We start from the raw sequence: 12,852 nt of genomic DNA, 5'->3' as shown, positions 1-12,852 counted from the left end.
GAAAAACAGACATAATAATACATAGCGGTAATAATATACTAGGAGAAAAAAGACTTACACACAGGAGAAACCCTGTAAAATATACTGGACTTAAAAAATACTTAGTCTATATTATAATATTACATTCAGTATAACATACTGGAAGCCAAACATTCATATGATAGATTTCCCCTATAATATTCTATCCTAAACAGAACTCGTACCAATATAATATACTGGAGAAAAAAATTACACACAGGTGGTGTCCTGTATATTATACTGGATTGAAACAAAACTCAACTATATGCTATCCCAAACTCAACACCTCCAGTATAATATACTGGAGAAAAAGATTACACACACGTGATGTCCTGTATATTATACTGGATTGAAACAAAACTCAACTATATGCTAGCCCAAACTCAACTCCTCCAGTATAATATAATCGAAAAAAAGATTACACACAGGTGATGTCCTGTATATTATACTGGATTGAAACAACTCAACTATATGCTATCCCAAACTCAACTCCTCCAGTATAATATAATGGAAAAAAAGATTACACACAGGTGATGTCCTGTATATTAAAACTCAATTATATGCTAGACCAAACTCAACTCCTCCAGTATAATATAATGGAAAAAAGATTACACACACGTGATGTCCTGTATATTATACTGGATTGAAACAAAACTCAACTATATGCTAGACCAAACTCAACTCGTCCAGTATAATATACTGGAGAAAAAGATTACACACATGTGATGTCCCGTATATTATACTGGATTGAAACAAAACTCAAGTATATGCTAGACCAAACTCAACTCCTCCAGTATAATATAATGGAAAAAAAAATTACACACAGGTGATATCCTATATATTATACTGGATTGAAACAAAATAAAATAATATATGCTAGAACAAAGTGATAAAATTATCAGAAACAAAACAAAATAATGAACACAAAAAATAGTTATTTAAACCCTAATGGTACGGTAAATCAAACTTAAACATAACGAAACAACAATAAGAACGTGAATCAAACACATTATTGTAAAAACAAAACTCACCCAGAGAATTTTGAAGAAAATTAGAGCTAAAACGATCAAGGATTCGAAAAAAAGTGCTCTGACGAAAGCCGCACGCGCTGCTGTGCAAACAATGAGTAAAAAGTTACTAAAGAGTATGTTAAACCGTGCAAGGGCAATAATGTCATTTTACATTTTATTTTAAGTTAAAATGACTAGAAATCAATGACATCACGGACGGTGGCTATTTTTCGATAGCCACCCGTAAAAGTGGCTATGCCACGCTATTTTGACCCTTATACTTATGTGCATGTCCATTTCATATTTCTTTGCGCAGTGTGCCTTTTTGTGTTTTAGGCATGTACTGACTTTCAATCTGTCCTTTTTAAGGATGAAAAGCCATCTCAGAAAATCATCTGGACGTCTTTATGGTTAAAACCCTTCTTTTATTTGATCTTATCAGTTTGTCATTGAAAACTTAAGCAGACCTCAACTTTGTTTGCTACGGAATCTGATCAGTGACTTATTCTTTTGATTTTTCATTCTAAAGAGGCTATCAATATCCAGTGAGGTTCCACATAAAATAAAATAAAATAAAAAGATAGAAAAGGAACAATGAAGAGAGGTCCTTTCGATAGAAAAGGGGTTTTTACCTAGCTATACTATAATAGAAACCTATTTACCACCTTTATTTAGGTTCTTTATTAATTACTTTATATATTTATATTTACTAGTTATATACAAAATCATAAAAATGAAGAAATTCAAGATCTCTTAAATCTAGCTTACTCTAACCCCCATTTCCAATAATTCCTCCTACCTTTAAGATTCTTTCCTTTTCCAGATGATTACAAAAATATCTTCTCTTTCTTAACAATTACCCAAAATTATTCTTACCCATAGTAAGAAATCTCGCTTACCAAAATCTTGCTTACCCAAAGTTAAATACTCCCCCCCCCCCCCCTTCCCCCCTAAATTGTAGATTCTTTTCCGCTTCCAAAGCTTTTGAAATTCAATTTCTCTCTATCTTACTGATCACCCAAAATCTCTGTTTCTTATTGATACAATACGGCAAAATTCAAAATATTGCTCTAGAATCAAGTTGTGGGTAAGTTTTGAATCTTGTTTTCCTTCTTTCTAAGATCTTTATCGTATGTGACTTGTATATGATACATAACACCCAAAATAATACTCACTAATACAATTATAATACGATTATATTAAATTTTAGTGTAGAGTTGTGATTGAAACTTGAAGAAGATGAAGATCATAATTGTGTCACAATTTTTCAGGATGTATCGCGATTGTATTATAATTGTATATGTAGCATAATTGTTGCAAGAATTGTATTACAGATGTATGATAATTGTATATTCATTGTATATTGTCGCGTGCAGCTGTGCGTTCGTGACGAATTTCACAGTTTTGTATCACAAGTATGATAATTGTATATTAATTTATTAGTATTATATCAGGTATTATTTTGGGTATTAATATACCAGATACAAGTTAGATACAATTGTGATACAAGTATCATACATTTATGTTTTAGGCATTGATGTATCTAATACAATTCAAATACAATTATGATATATTTATCATACAATTATCATAAAGTTTCAGAATATTTTTTAATAATATAAAGCTATCGGTAATGGTGGTAAGAGAGAAGATGGAGATTCTGGGTGTAGATTAAGGGATTTTGATGTAAAGAAAAAGGAGAGAGAAGAGGAGAGAGAGGGGGGATGATATAATTGAATCGCTTAATTGAAGGCACTAATAATGGTGTGAGAGTCTTTTAAGAAGCAATATAATTTGTTAGAAAAATCTAGATGCTTTTAAAAATTTCAAAACATAGAGAACATAGGTAAATATATTTTTAATATAGTATAGCTAAGTAAAATTTTCGATAGAAAAAGATGAATTTCCTCTCAAAAATGTTGTACAAATCCACTTGATTCCTTGCGCATAATGCATAATTATGTGTTGGAAATGCGAACGGAATATTAGGTGGTCCTCAACCCATCTTCAATTACAAGGCCGGATATTTGTACAAAAAGCTAACATAGATATTTATAATGGAATTGAAAAAACAAAAGATATTTATAATAAAGCGGTATTCCATCAATTTGAAAACGAAAAAAAAAAACCGTTACCTTACACGTAGCATGAAAAATACAATTCAAGCCAAAATGGTTGTCTCTCTCTAATTTGCAAAGTAAAACCTTTTGCTGAGTGCCAGTGGTGACAGCCAATTCCAATTGGCGTAGCTGTTTCATACGTCAACCGCGCAGTACTGGATTCTCATCCTTATCCCGCTAATCAAAAGTCCCCTTATAAAAATCTTTAAAGCCGGTCATATCTCCATAATCTGTACTCAAAGTGAGCTTTTGAGCAGTAAGCCTAGTATTATTTTATACCGGTATTTGCCAGTCCCAGTCACCCCTCAACAGTTACAACTTTACATATTACAACCCTCCCACTATAAATATTCGCAAGTGGAACCTATAGAACTCTGAATTCTGTAAATTCGTATTTGAAACGATTTGGATATGGAGGCACGTGAATTTTCACACACATATGCGGAGCCGAGCGATGAGATGTCGGAGACGCTATTCCAAAAGCGTCGTTGCTGTTTTTGCTTCCCATCATCAGGAGGCATCGGCTTTAAGTGGTGGCGTAGGATACGGACTCGGGAGGTGGAGGAAGGCTCTGTTTGGGCCAAGGGAATTAACGCTGTACTGAAGTTACGAGAGTGGTCGGAGCTCGCGGCGGGGCCGAGATGGAAGACTTTCATCCGGCGTTTCAATCGGAATAAAAGTGGAAAGCAAGGGAAATTCCAGTATGATCCTCTCAGTTATGCACTAAACTTCGACGAAGGTCATAGCGGGAATAACGGAGAGGAGGATGAGTACGGGCTCCGGAATTTCTCGACGAGATACGCCTCGATTCCGGCGTCAGCTGTGGGGTCCATGGATTTGGGCAAGGATGGGCCCAACTTCGTTTGAGTTGGCCTTTGAATGGTGCCAATTGCCAATAGCCCAAAACGAGTTCAGTGGTGGAGAATGGGGATGAGGTCATGAAACCTCAGAGCTCACAGCTCATTTTTCTTAATTTATAATAATGTAATTAATTTACTAATATAGTACTCATATTTTAGTTTTGTACATTTGAGTTGGCCAATGTAGCGACATGTAGTAGGTCAATTTGTGCATAAATAAATGATTTTAAAAAGATGTAAATGAGGAATATGCAATTTTTGTACTCCCTTTGTTCCATTCATCGAACACCTTCATTTATTTATTCCAAAAAAAATACTTAATATTTTTATATATATATTTAGCAATAATTTGATTTAAAATTTTATTTTATTTTTAATGATATAATTTTGTTAGTTGCTTAAATATTTATGACATGCATTAGACCTAAAGTTTTAAGGGGTATTATTACTTTTAGCCCGCGCTAGAAGCTATTCACATTTGGTATCCGAAAAAGTGTATAATATTTGTATATAACATACCGAATGTATATATATACAAAAAATATTTTTTTTAACTATTATTTTGAGAGCGGCTATACAGTGCTATTTTCCTAAGTTTAGTCTAACACCTTGGATAAAATGGGACGAAGAGATTGCTTTATTATTGCGATATTTCTTTTTGTTGGGTGATAAAGATTTATTGGATAAATAAAGAGTGTTGCTCACGAAGTTGTCAATTTCACAAAGTGGAGATAATCCTCCTTATCAATAAAGGAGGGGAAAAAAAATGAAGTGGAGATAATCCTTTACTTTGCTCTCCACCCTTAATATGAATTCTTTTTGTGCTTTTATCCCTACTCAACCAAACTGTCAACTGTCAGGCACTAGTATTACGCAGTATTTCCAGTTTTTTATTTCTAAATTATATTCATTGGAAGAAGATAAAGATAAGGAGTGATTGGTAAGATATACTTTAGATATCTGAATAAGTGGTGCCTCCTCAGCAGCTATAACATAATACTTACATTATCGAACCTAAACTTGAATTTGGTTTTACATTTTTTTTACATGTTTGACACATATGAAGAACTAAGAAATGAGGCATCTCGTTAAGCTGCCTCTTGTTTGTTCTAATGTTGGGGGGTTTGAGGATTACTTACTCGGAAATATATTACTGACCTAAGCGAAGGTCTTGAGGAAATTATGACCAATTTTGCATGAAAATATTGCTATGCTCCCAAATCACAACAACAACAACAAACCCAGTTTAATCCCATAAGTGAGATTTGGGGAGGGCAGTGAATACGCAGACCTTACCCCTACCCTATAAAGGTATAGATACTGTTTCCGATAGAACCTCCGCCTAAGGAACACTATGCTCCCAAATCACAAAGACATCTAATTGTTAGGTCGGATGCAGATTGAGTCAATAGCACTTCCATCAGGAAATGTCGAGTCTACATTAAACACAGGGCTATACATCTTTTTTAGTAAGGCAGGATTACACATGTTAATAGGGGCAATGCATAAAGTATCTTTCATGGTTGAAAACTAGGAGGTGATTTTTCTGGTATTATGCAACTTTATATCCAGCAAAACGTCACCTACCACCCAGGGAAATCCCAGGCAATTAGCACTTCCTTCGCAGTAACTAGGATGATAAGTAACTTGATACCATGCTGATGCCAGTTTCTTCTGCTCATCCTCCTTGCAGCAACCAGTGAACCACCCTTTCACCTCCTTCTGTAGGCTTTTGGCAGAAACCAAGATTCGATCTTTTAGTTCAAAATACCTCCTGTTGTCCCGCTGTAAATACACAGACTTCTGGCGCAAATTGCCTGTCAGTATCTCAACCTCTTTCTCTGCTCCATAGTAGTTGAGTAAGCTGTTCATTCTATCCAAGTACATTTCTTTGTGATTTTTAGCTGTTTCGATGAATGCCTCATAACCTTCGAACAAAAGGTCATGATCATAAGCATCCTGGATAGCTCTCACAGAGCCAAGGTCATTTGAGTTACCGCGAACAGAAGACTTGACAATAGCACGATAAAGCTTCCCTAGTACCCCTTCAGAAATATACATGGGTTTGTCCCACCTCTCCAAGAAATCAGGAAACTCTCTTGGTTTTAGAAACCTGGGCATCTCAGCTGCAGCTCCAGTTTTTGCGAAGTCCACAGCCATAGAGTGAAGGGTTGCTAACTGGAGGCATTTCGGATTCAGAGCTTTATCTGGTTCACGATCTGCATGAACCAAATGTGCAGTAGAGATCGCACCAAGAGTGTCGCTAATCATGTAATCAACAAAGAATCTCTGAATTTCCTGCGAAAAATCAGGGAAAGAAACCAAAAATCAGAGAGGTATGCAGAAAAAAAAAAGTTTCTTCACTCATGGAAGAAATAGTTCAAGCTACCTCTAGAGTGACTTCGTGATCCATTATACGAGGTCTTCGCCCAGTGTAGTCCATGGGTGTCACAGTTTGACGAGGAATGAGGTTTCCATCCCAACTTATGAAATAAAGATCTCCATCAAGATCACCACCGGAGCATTCATTTGGATGAGGCCTGTACATGACGATTCAATGCTCCTGAGTACTCAAAAGAACATTTAATCCCCTTTGAGCAGTACCCAGAAAACTTAAAGAGTTCTTGATTCTCTCTCAAAAATGTTTTCTTCATCTATTATAATTTCCCTTTAAGGGGTTAAGGAGGAGGGATGTGGAAGCACTATAAAAATAATAAGTTGGGAAAGGGAAAATGTCAAAAACAGACTTCTGGTCCAAGACTAACCAACTCTGCTCAGAGCCCTTTTCAACTCTTCACACATGCTAAAACATTATGATGAATAATGTTAAGACGAAAAACATGAAAGACAGTCTTTGTGAAAGGGCGACGAAAACTAATATTTCAGTCGCCAAGCAAGCTCCCTAATGGTATTAAAAGTTTCTTCTTCATTACAGAAGTCTGGTGACTGCATATACACACTAGGTTAAAGTTTGTGGTATAGCTTCATCTGATCTCAGAGCTGTCAATATGGACAGACAAAGCTACCTGAACACCTCTCAAATAACACTGTTAGTAACATCACAGAATACACGAATCTCCAGCAGAAGAAGATAAGATATGCAGTGCAACTACTAGAACATATTAGTAATTAGTATAATTTATAACAACAAGTGCAACGCCTCAACCCCAAGGTAGTAGGGTTAGGCTATTAGTAATTATCAAAAATATTTAATTGAATCTATTAGCACTAGCCACTTAATTTCAGCTATGTCCTATCATAAACATCCAAAACTTTGCAAAAAAAACTTTTCCATCGGTCTTCATGAAGACTGTGGACAAGGACAGGTGTATGGTAGACATGTCAAATCAAGTAAAATAGTTGGGATATGAAAGTCCCACTGAAATACTGTATACTGAACATTTTCTACTCAAATATCGTATACTGAACATTTAAACTATACCTTTCACCTTTCTGAGGAAAAATAATGCAATCCACCCAGGCCTTTTCCTCTAACGCCACCTCATACACAGCCTCAAGTACTCTTACATCTCCAGGATGAAGACAAGGGTTTTTTGTTACCACAACCTTGCCTCTTACTACTGCAGTTGTTTCATCCACCTTCTGGAAGAAACTTTGCTGAGCACTTTGTAGCTCGGCCTTAGTCATGGTGATTCGTGCATAAACCTGGCCATAATTCAATATACCTGTTTCATCTAGGCATCCTACTAGAACTCGACCTTTGGGTATGAATATACGACACCTACTTCTTAGGTCTGAAAGCTGATTCTCAAAATGGGATTGAAGCATCATCGAGAGATAAGGCTCCAAATTGGGCGCATATCCTTGGTGCAGCATCCTCATTAAGATTCTTTTTACGTCACCCCCACCAATGCTCTCCAAAACGTCTAAGGCTGCCTCATTAGTGGTCAACATCTTGCCCAGAAGATGGAGATGATTATCTAGCAGGTCTTCTAATACTTTATCCTCCACTCCCAACGTAGATAAGAGGATAACAATCTCCCGGTTCAGATAGCAAGGCATGGCATCACTCCACTTGGTAATATTAAGCATCCTGTTCTTTGATTCAAATTTGAGCATACTGCCACGTAGAGATAGCTTTCGAAAGGAATTGCGGTCAACAGCTATCACGCCTTTATAACCACCATATCGTATTTGAAATGCTGATGGGGTATAACTCAATCCACATTTCTGAGCTACTTGACTGGCAAAAGCTTGGGAAATCTTTCCAATGCCATCTGAGAAGCAATAACTAACGCCATCAGAGGTTACTTCAATATCTGGAAGAATCTCAACATGCGGCGATTGGACCTCCATTGTTTGAAAAGAGGTGCTAAACAACTGACCCATCCTTGCAGCACATTTCGAGACACTACGAATCTTGTTGAAGCAGCCCATCCACTCTCTGATATCTTCTGCCTTGACATACTCATTGGAAGCAAACATCCAAACTGAATTTGAACGTAGCTGACTAGCCGAGAACGCCAGGAAAAGAAATCTTTTACTTCCAATAACAAGTCCATCTCGAAGGATAGACAAAATCCGATGATAGATTTTAGTTCTGTAAGGCTTTGCAAAGATACCTTGTTCAACACTCATAGAAATAGCATTAGGAGAAAGTTTACCCCAATCCTCTTCTACAAAAGTTACTCTCAAGAAATCAGAAGCATGTGATGCAAAGTTCTTCACGATGTAATTGGAGGTTTCAAGCTCTGGGCCCAGGCAGTAAACCTTTGATGGTGTTACCAAGACTCTGTGAACACTCATCATGTTTTGATTCACTAACCTGCTGTAAGACGATGAAGGTTGGTTCTTACTGTTTTTACCCAATACATGCAAGCGTGTCTTGATGAATGGCACAGGCTCGAAACAGGTTGACTGCAACTTATGCATTTTCTGAAGGATCATCATTGCAGTGTCCAATTCTAATTTGCTAAGAACTTCAATAAGATCAGTTTTAACAGCACCAAGACTAATTTTATGTGTGTGTATGAGAGAGTTAAGCTGGAAAAGGATCTCATATGGTAGCTTCAGATCTGATGGGAAACTTGCAAGAGGAACTAATTCAGAAGCAGAATAAATATCTCCTACTTCATCCAGAACAAGATCCATCCCATCGTTGTTACAATATGGCAAACCAGAAAGCAAATCTGAACTTAACAATCCATCTTCGATTTCCCAACAAAGAGAGGATGAACATCCGATAGACTTCATTGCGGAAAAATCAGTTGTGCGAACCCAAAGGAACTCACAATCCTCCTTGCAGACATGGTACCGGTCAGAACTGAACTTTGAAGCAACACCGGGTCCAGAAACTCTTTGGTATAGCTTTGGTGCATGTTTTAGCTGAAAGCAAAAACTCACTGAAATGAAAATCAAAGAAATTGGCTTTGCCTCAGAAATAAAGGAAAGAATCTAAAATTCAGCAATGCCAAGATTTCATTTCCGCATAATGTTTCTCCATTTCCCTTCAGAGGATTTTCACTTTTTCTTTTTGGTTTGCTTCGGGATTTTTGTTTCTCTTTTTAAGGTTATGCCATAGGTGTATTTTTTTTCATAAAGTAATCTCTCAGATAGGATTTTATCTATTGTTATTTTCCATTGCATGTACCAAATACATCAATAAAAGAACTGTTATCCCTTTATTCTGTTCTCTACATAAGACAATGAATAGTGGAAGAAATTAAACTCAGAGACTAGTCAATGCTTAATACTCCCTCTGTTCAATTTATGTGAACCTATTTCCTTTTTTAGTCCGTGCCAAAAAGAATGACCTCTTTCCTTATATGGAAACAATTTACTTTTATGCACTGATTTATAGCCACACAAAATACATGTGCCTCATTTTACATCACAAGTTCAAAAGTCTTCTCTCTTTTCTTAAACTCCGTGCCCAGTCAAATGGGTTCACATAAATTGAAACGGAGGGAGTAAATGTATTCTTAGACCAAAAAATGTGTTCTTAGAACAAATAGTGACAGAAGCATCTGCGACAGATGCACAATCCCGTCTAATTTACCCTGCCATGAAAATAGCCTTATTAGCCCCAAAATTATTATTAAGAATTTTACTGAAACTGTATCCAAGTACTTCAGAACCCCCCTTGTTCATTAGTCAAAGCTGCCACAGACTTTTGGTAGGATCAGCTGACTATTCAGAAACCATACAGACTCTGTAAACTGTATGATTCTGTAAAACAAGTTTCATAAGAAATCAAAAGATATCCGATTTAATTCAATACAGCAGAAGAATGCTCTGCACAGTACTGATTCTTCTATCTAAGTTCTACCTCTGACTCTCTATATTATATCCTTGACTTGCTATATAATAAAAGTCTAAAATGTCTTTTATATAGTGAAAGACACAAAAGCATACGGAGTACTATGTTTTCCCAGCACACTCTTACATCATATCTTCCCCAATGCTCGCGCAGCTCACGATCTGCAGACTTTGAAGCTTATTTTAACTTATGACTGACTTTTAGTTGCATACACAACCAAGAATGCTCTTCTCCTTCGAATTGGATATTTTCAAAAAAAGAAAACGTGCAACTGCAAGTGCAAGCGAGGAAGAAGAGGAACTTCAAGGGCTAACCTTTATAGGCCACTTTATAAGGTTAGCCCTACCATCCTTGCTAAATCATAAAATGTGCTTATGGGAAACTTGATACAGCTTTAAACTGGAAGTGGAAGAGGGAGGTTTGACTAGCTTGCATGGGTTGTACGTTAAGCTAGCAGAAGCATGTAACCATTGGGTTCATTAAGAAAACTCAGTTGGTTATAAGTTTTGGGAGTAAACACCATAGAACTCCTGGATTCTTTTACATTAGTAGTTTCTATTATTACGCATAAATCCCGTTGATAATTTTTTTTATTAACACTCCATCCCTGTGAATAGTGAGATTGTGTCTTTGGGCTCGTGCTGATCCCCTCTTTCCTCTTACTTAAAGCATTGTAAATCCATTTGCAGAGCTATAAATAGCTCTTAGTCTTCAATACATATTTTCTTCAACCCTCGAGAGTGTATCACTATTATAGGAAGTCTAATATAAAGTTATAAGCACACAATGGTGGAGCCAGGAATTTAATAAGGGGATTCAAAATATTCAAACCTGCGAGCTATAGCAATTTTTGAACTACCTTTGCCACTACAATGAAGACTTCCCTTATGTCGATGGGAATCATAAGTTTATATATATACAGAAGATTTGTTTATGCCCTATTTATGCAGTACAATTTTTCAGCAAAGGGGATTCAATTGAACCCCCTTCATTTGCTGTGGCTCTGCCACTAACTGATACACAAAATACACACAATATTGAAAAAAACACTGAGCTCCTAGCACTTGTCAGTTGTCACCGTAGCTCTAGGCAAGCCCTAAAATCAACATAAAGTAAAAGGATGCAAAAATAACTATAAAAAATTTCAAGATAGGTAACAGAAAAATCAAACCTTTAAAAGGAGTGCAGGTTTTTCATCTTCCAAAGAGCACCCACAAGTCTCAATAATGTCACCAAACTGAACCTCCAACCTATAACACTCTTCCTTTGCATGACTAACCCAGAACTCAAGACTCTTTCTTTCAGGCATGATCAACGTTTTCACATTTTCCCAAGTCTCCAAAACTTCCATGTAATCATTCTTTAACAGTATCCCAGTATGCAAGATTCCCTTCTGAAATCTGTAGTTGGGCTCAATGGGCCTGGCAATAATATCATCAAAAGACGAGGTTAGAATGAGTTGGTTCCCTTTAAAGATGAGCTTCCCTTGTTCTGATAGTGATAAAGATTGTAACTTGGATTGCGATGTTTCGAATTGGACTCGACCATGGCCTCTTGATTTCCAATTCTTGTGCTCTGAGAAAATATCGCAGGCAAAGACTGATCCTTTCCCAATTGAAGACTCGAAGAAGTCGAAGAGTTGTTTGGCTATGGCTGTTTGAGGAATGTTTGAGACCCTCGCTGTTGCTGTAACTCTCTTCTCTACACCCATTGCTTTAATGGGAATGGCTAATGGGAAAGTTGAATGGGGTTTTTACAGGGTTTTATTTTCACCTTTTGTTTTCCAGTCTTGTGAAAATAAACAATTAATTTTATTTGGGCTCAGAGTTTTTCTTTTCATCTCCGTAGGTCTTGTCTTATCTACTAGTAGATTTATTTATATAGTTACGAGGATAATTTCAAAAAAAAAAAAAAAAATCGTCTAAAAATTTAGTCCTTAAATTCAGAGGCGGATCTAGAATTTTAATTTTATGGGTTCCTACACAAATCTTAAGTTAATATACAATAATAATGGGGGAATTCAAAAATAGCCAGATTTACAAATGGTCGTTCAAAAATAGGTCAGTTTCAAAAGTAATCGAAATTTAGCCACCTTTCACGTAAAGATAAATCTGAGCGAAAATACTGTTCAAAACCCGGAAAATATGCCAGTATATTATGCTGGAGTTCCAGCATAAGTATACTTGAATTCCAGCATATTATACTGGAGTTCCTGGATAAGTATGCTGGAATTCTAGCATAATATGATGGAGTTCCAACATATCCAGCATAATATACTGGAGTTCCAGCAAAGTATACCAGTCCAGTATAATATGCTGGAAGTTCATACACAAGTGCTCGAATCTCCAGTATATTATGCTGGAACTTTTCGTGTGTTGGAGCTCCAGCATAATATGCTGGAAGTTCATACATAGGTGCACCGGACTCCAGTATATTATGCTGGACCGGTCTCTGTTGCAGCAAATTTTCCATTGACTTGGTAAACGCTGGCTATTTTTGAATGACCAGTCCAAAAACTGGCTAGACCATGCTATTTTTACAATAATAACTGGATTAATGGATTG

At 36.5% G+C, this 12,852-nt stretch overlaps 2 protein-coding genes across 2 annotated transcripts; one reads left to right on the top strand and one right to left on the bottom strand.

Annotated features, from left to right (window-relative positions):
• LOC109224368 lies at positions 3,560 to 4,015 on the top strand. The gene has a single exon (XM_019388950.1). The coding sequence runs from the start codon at positions 3,560 to 3,562 to the stop codon at positions 4,013 to 4,015; it is 456 nt and encodes a 151-aa protein (XP_019244495.1).
• On the bottom strand, positions 5,254 to 12,093 carry LOC109223750 (RNA-dependent RNA polymerase 2). The gene is made up of 4 exons (XM_019388169.1): positions 11,460 to 12,093; positions 7,451 to 9,354; positions 6,398 to 6,548; positions 5,254 to 6,306 (listed from the first exon to the last, which is right to left on the bottom strand). The coding sequence occupies exons 1-4, from the start codon at positions 11,997 to 11,999 to the stop codon at positions 5,539 to 5,541; spliced, it is 3,363 nt and encodes a 1,120-aa protein (XP_019243714.1). The 5' UTR covers positions 12,000 to 12,093; the 3' UTR covers positions 5,254 to 5,538.

Source organism: Nicotiana attenuata, chromosome 3, assembly GCF_001879085.1.
Source record: "Nicotiana attenuata strain UT chromosome 3, NIATTr2, whole genome shotgun sequence".
Lineage (NCBI taxonomy): Eukaryota > Viridiplantae > Streptophyta > Magnoliopsida > Solanales > Solanaceae > Nicotiana > Nicotiana attenuata.
The sequence above is the reverse complement of the archived record's forward strand: the minus strand, read 5'-3'. Positions and strand labels throughout refer to the sequence as shown.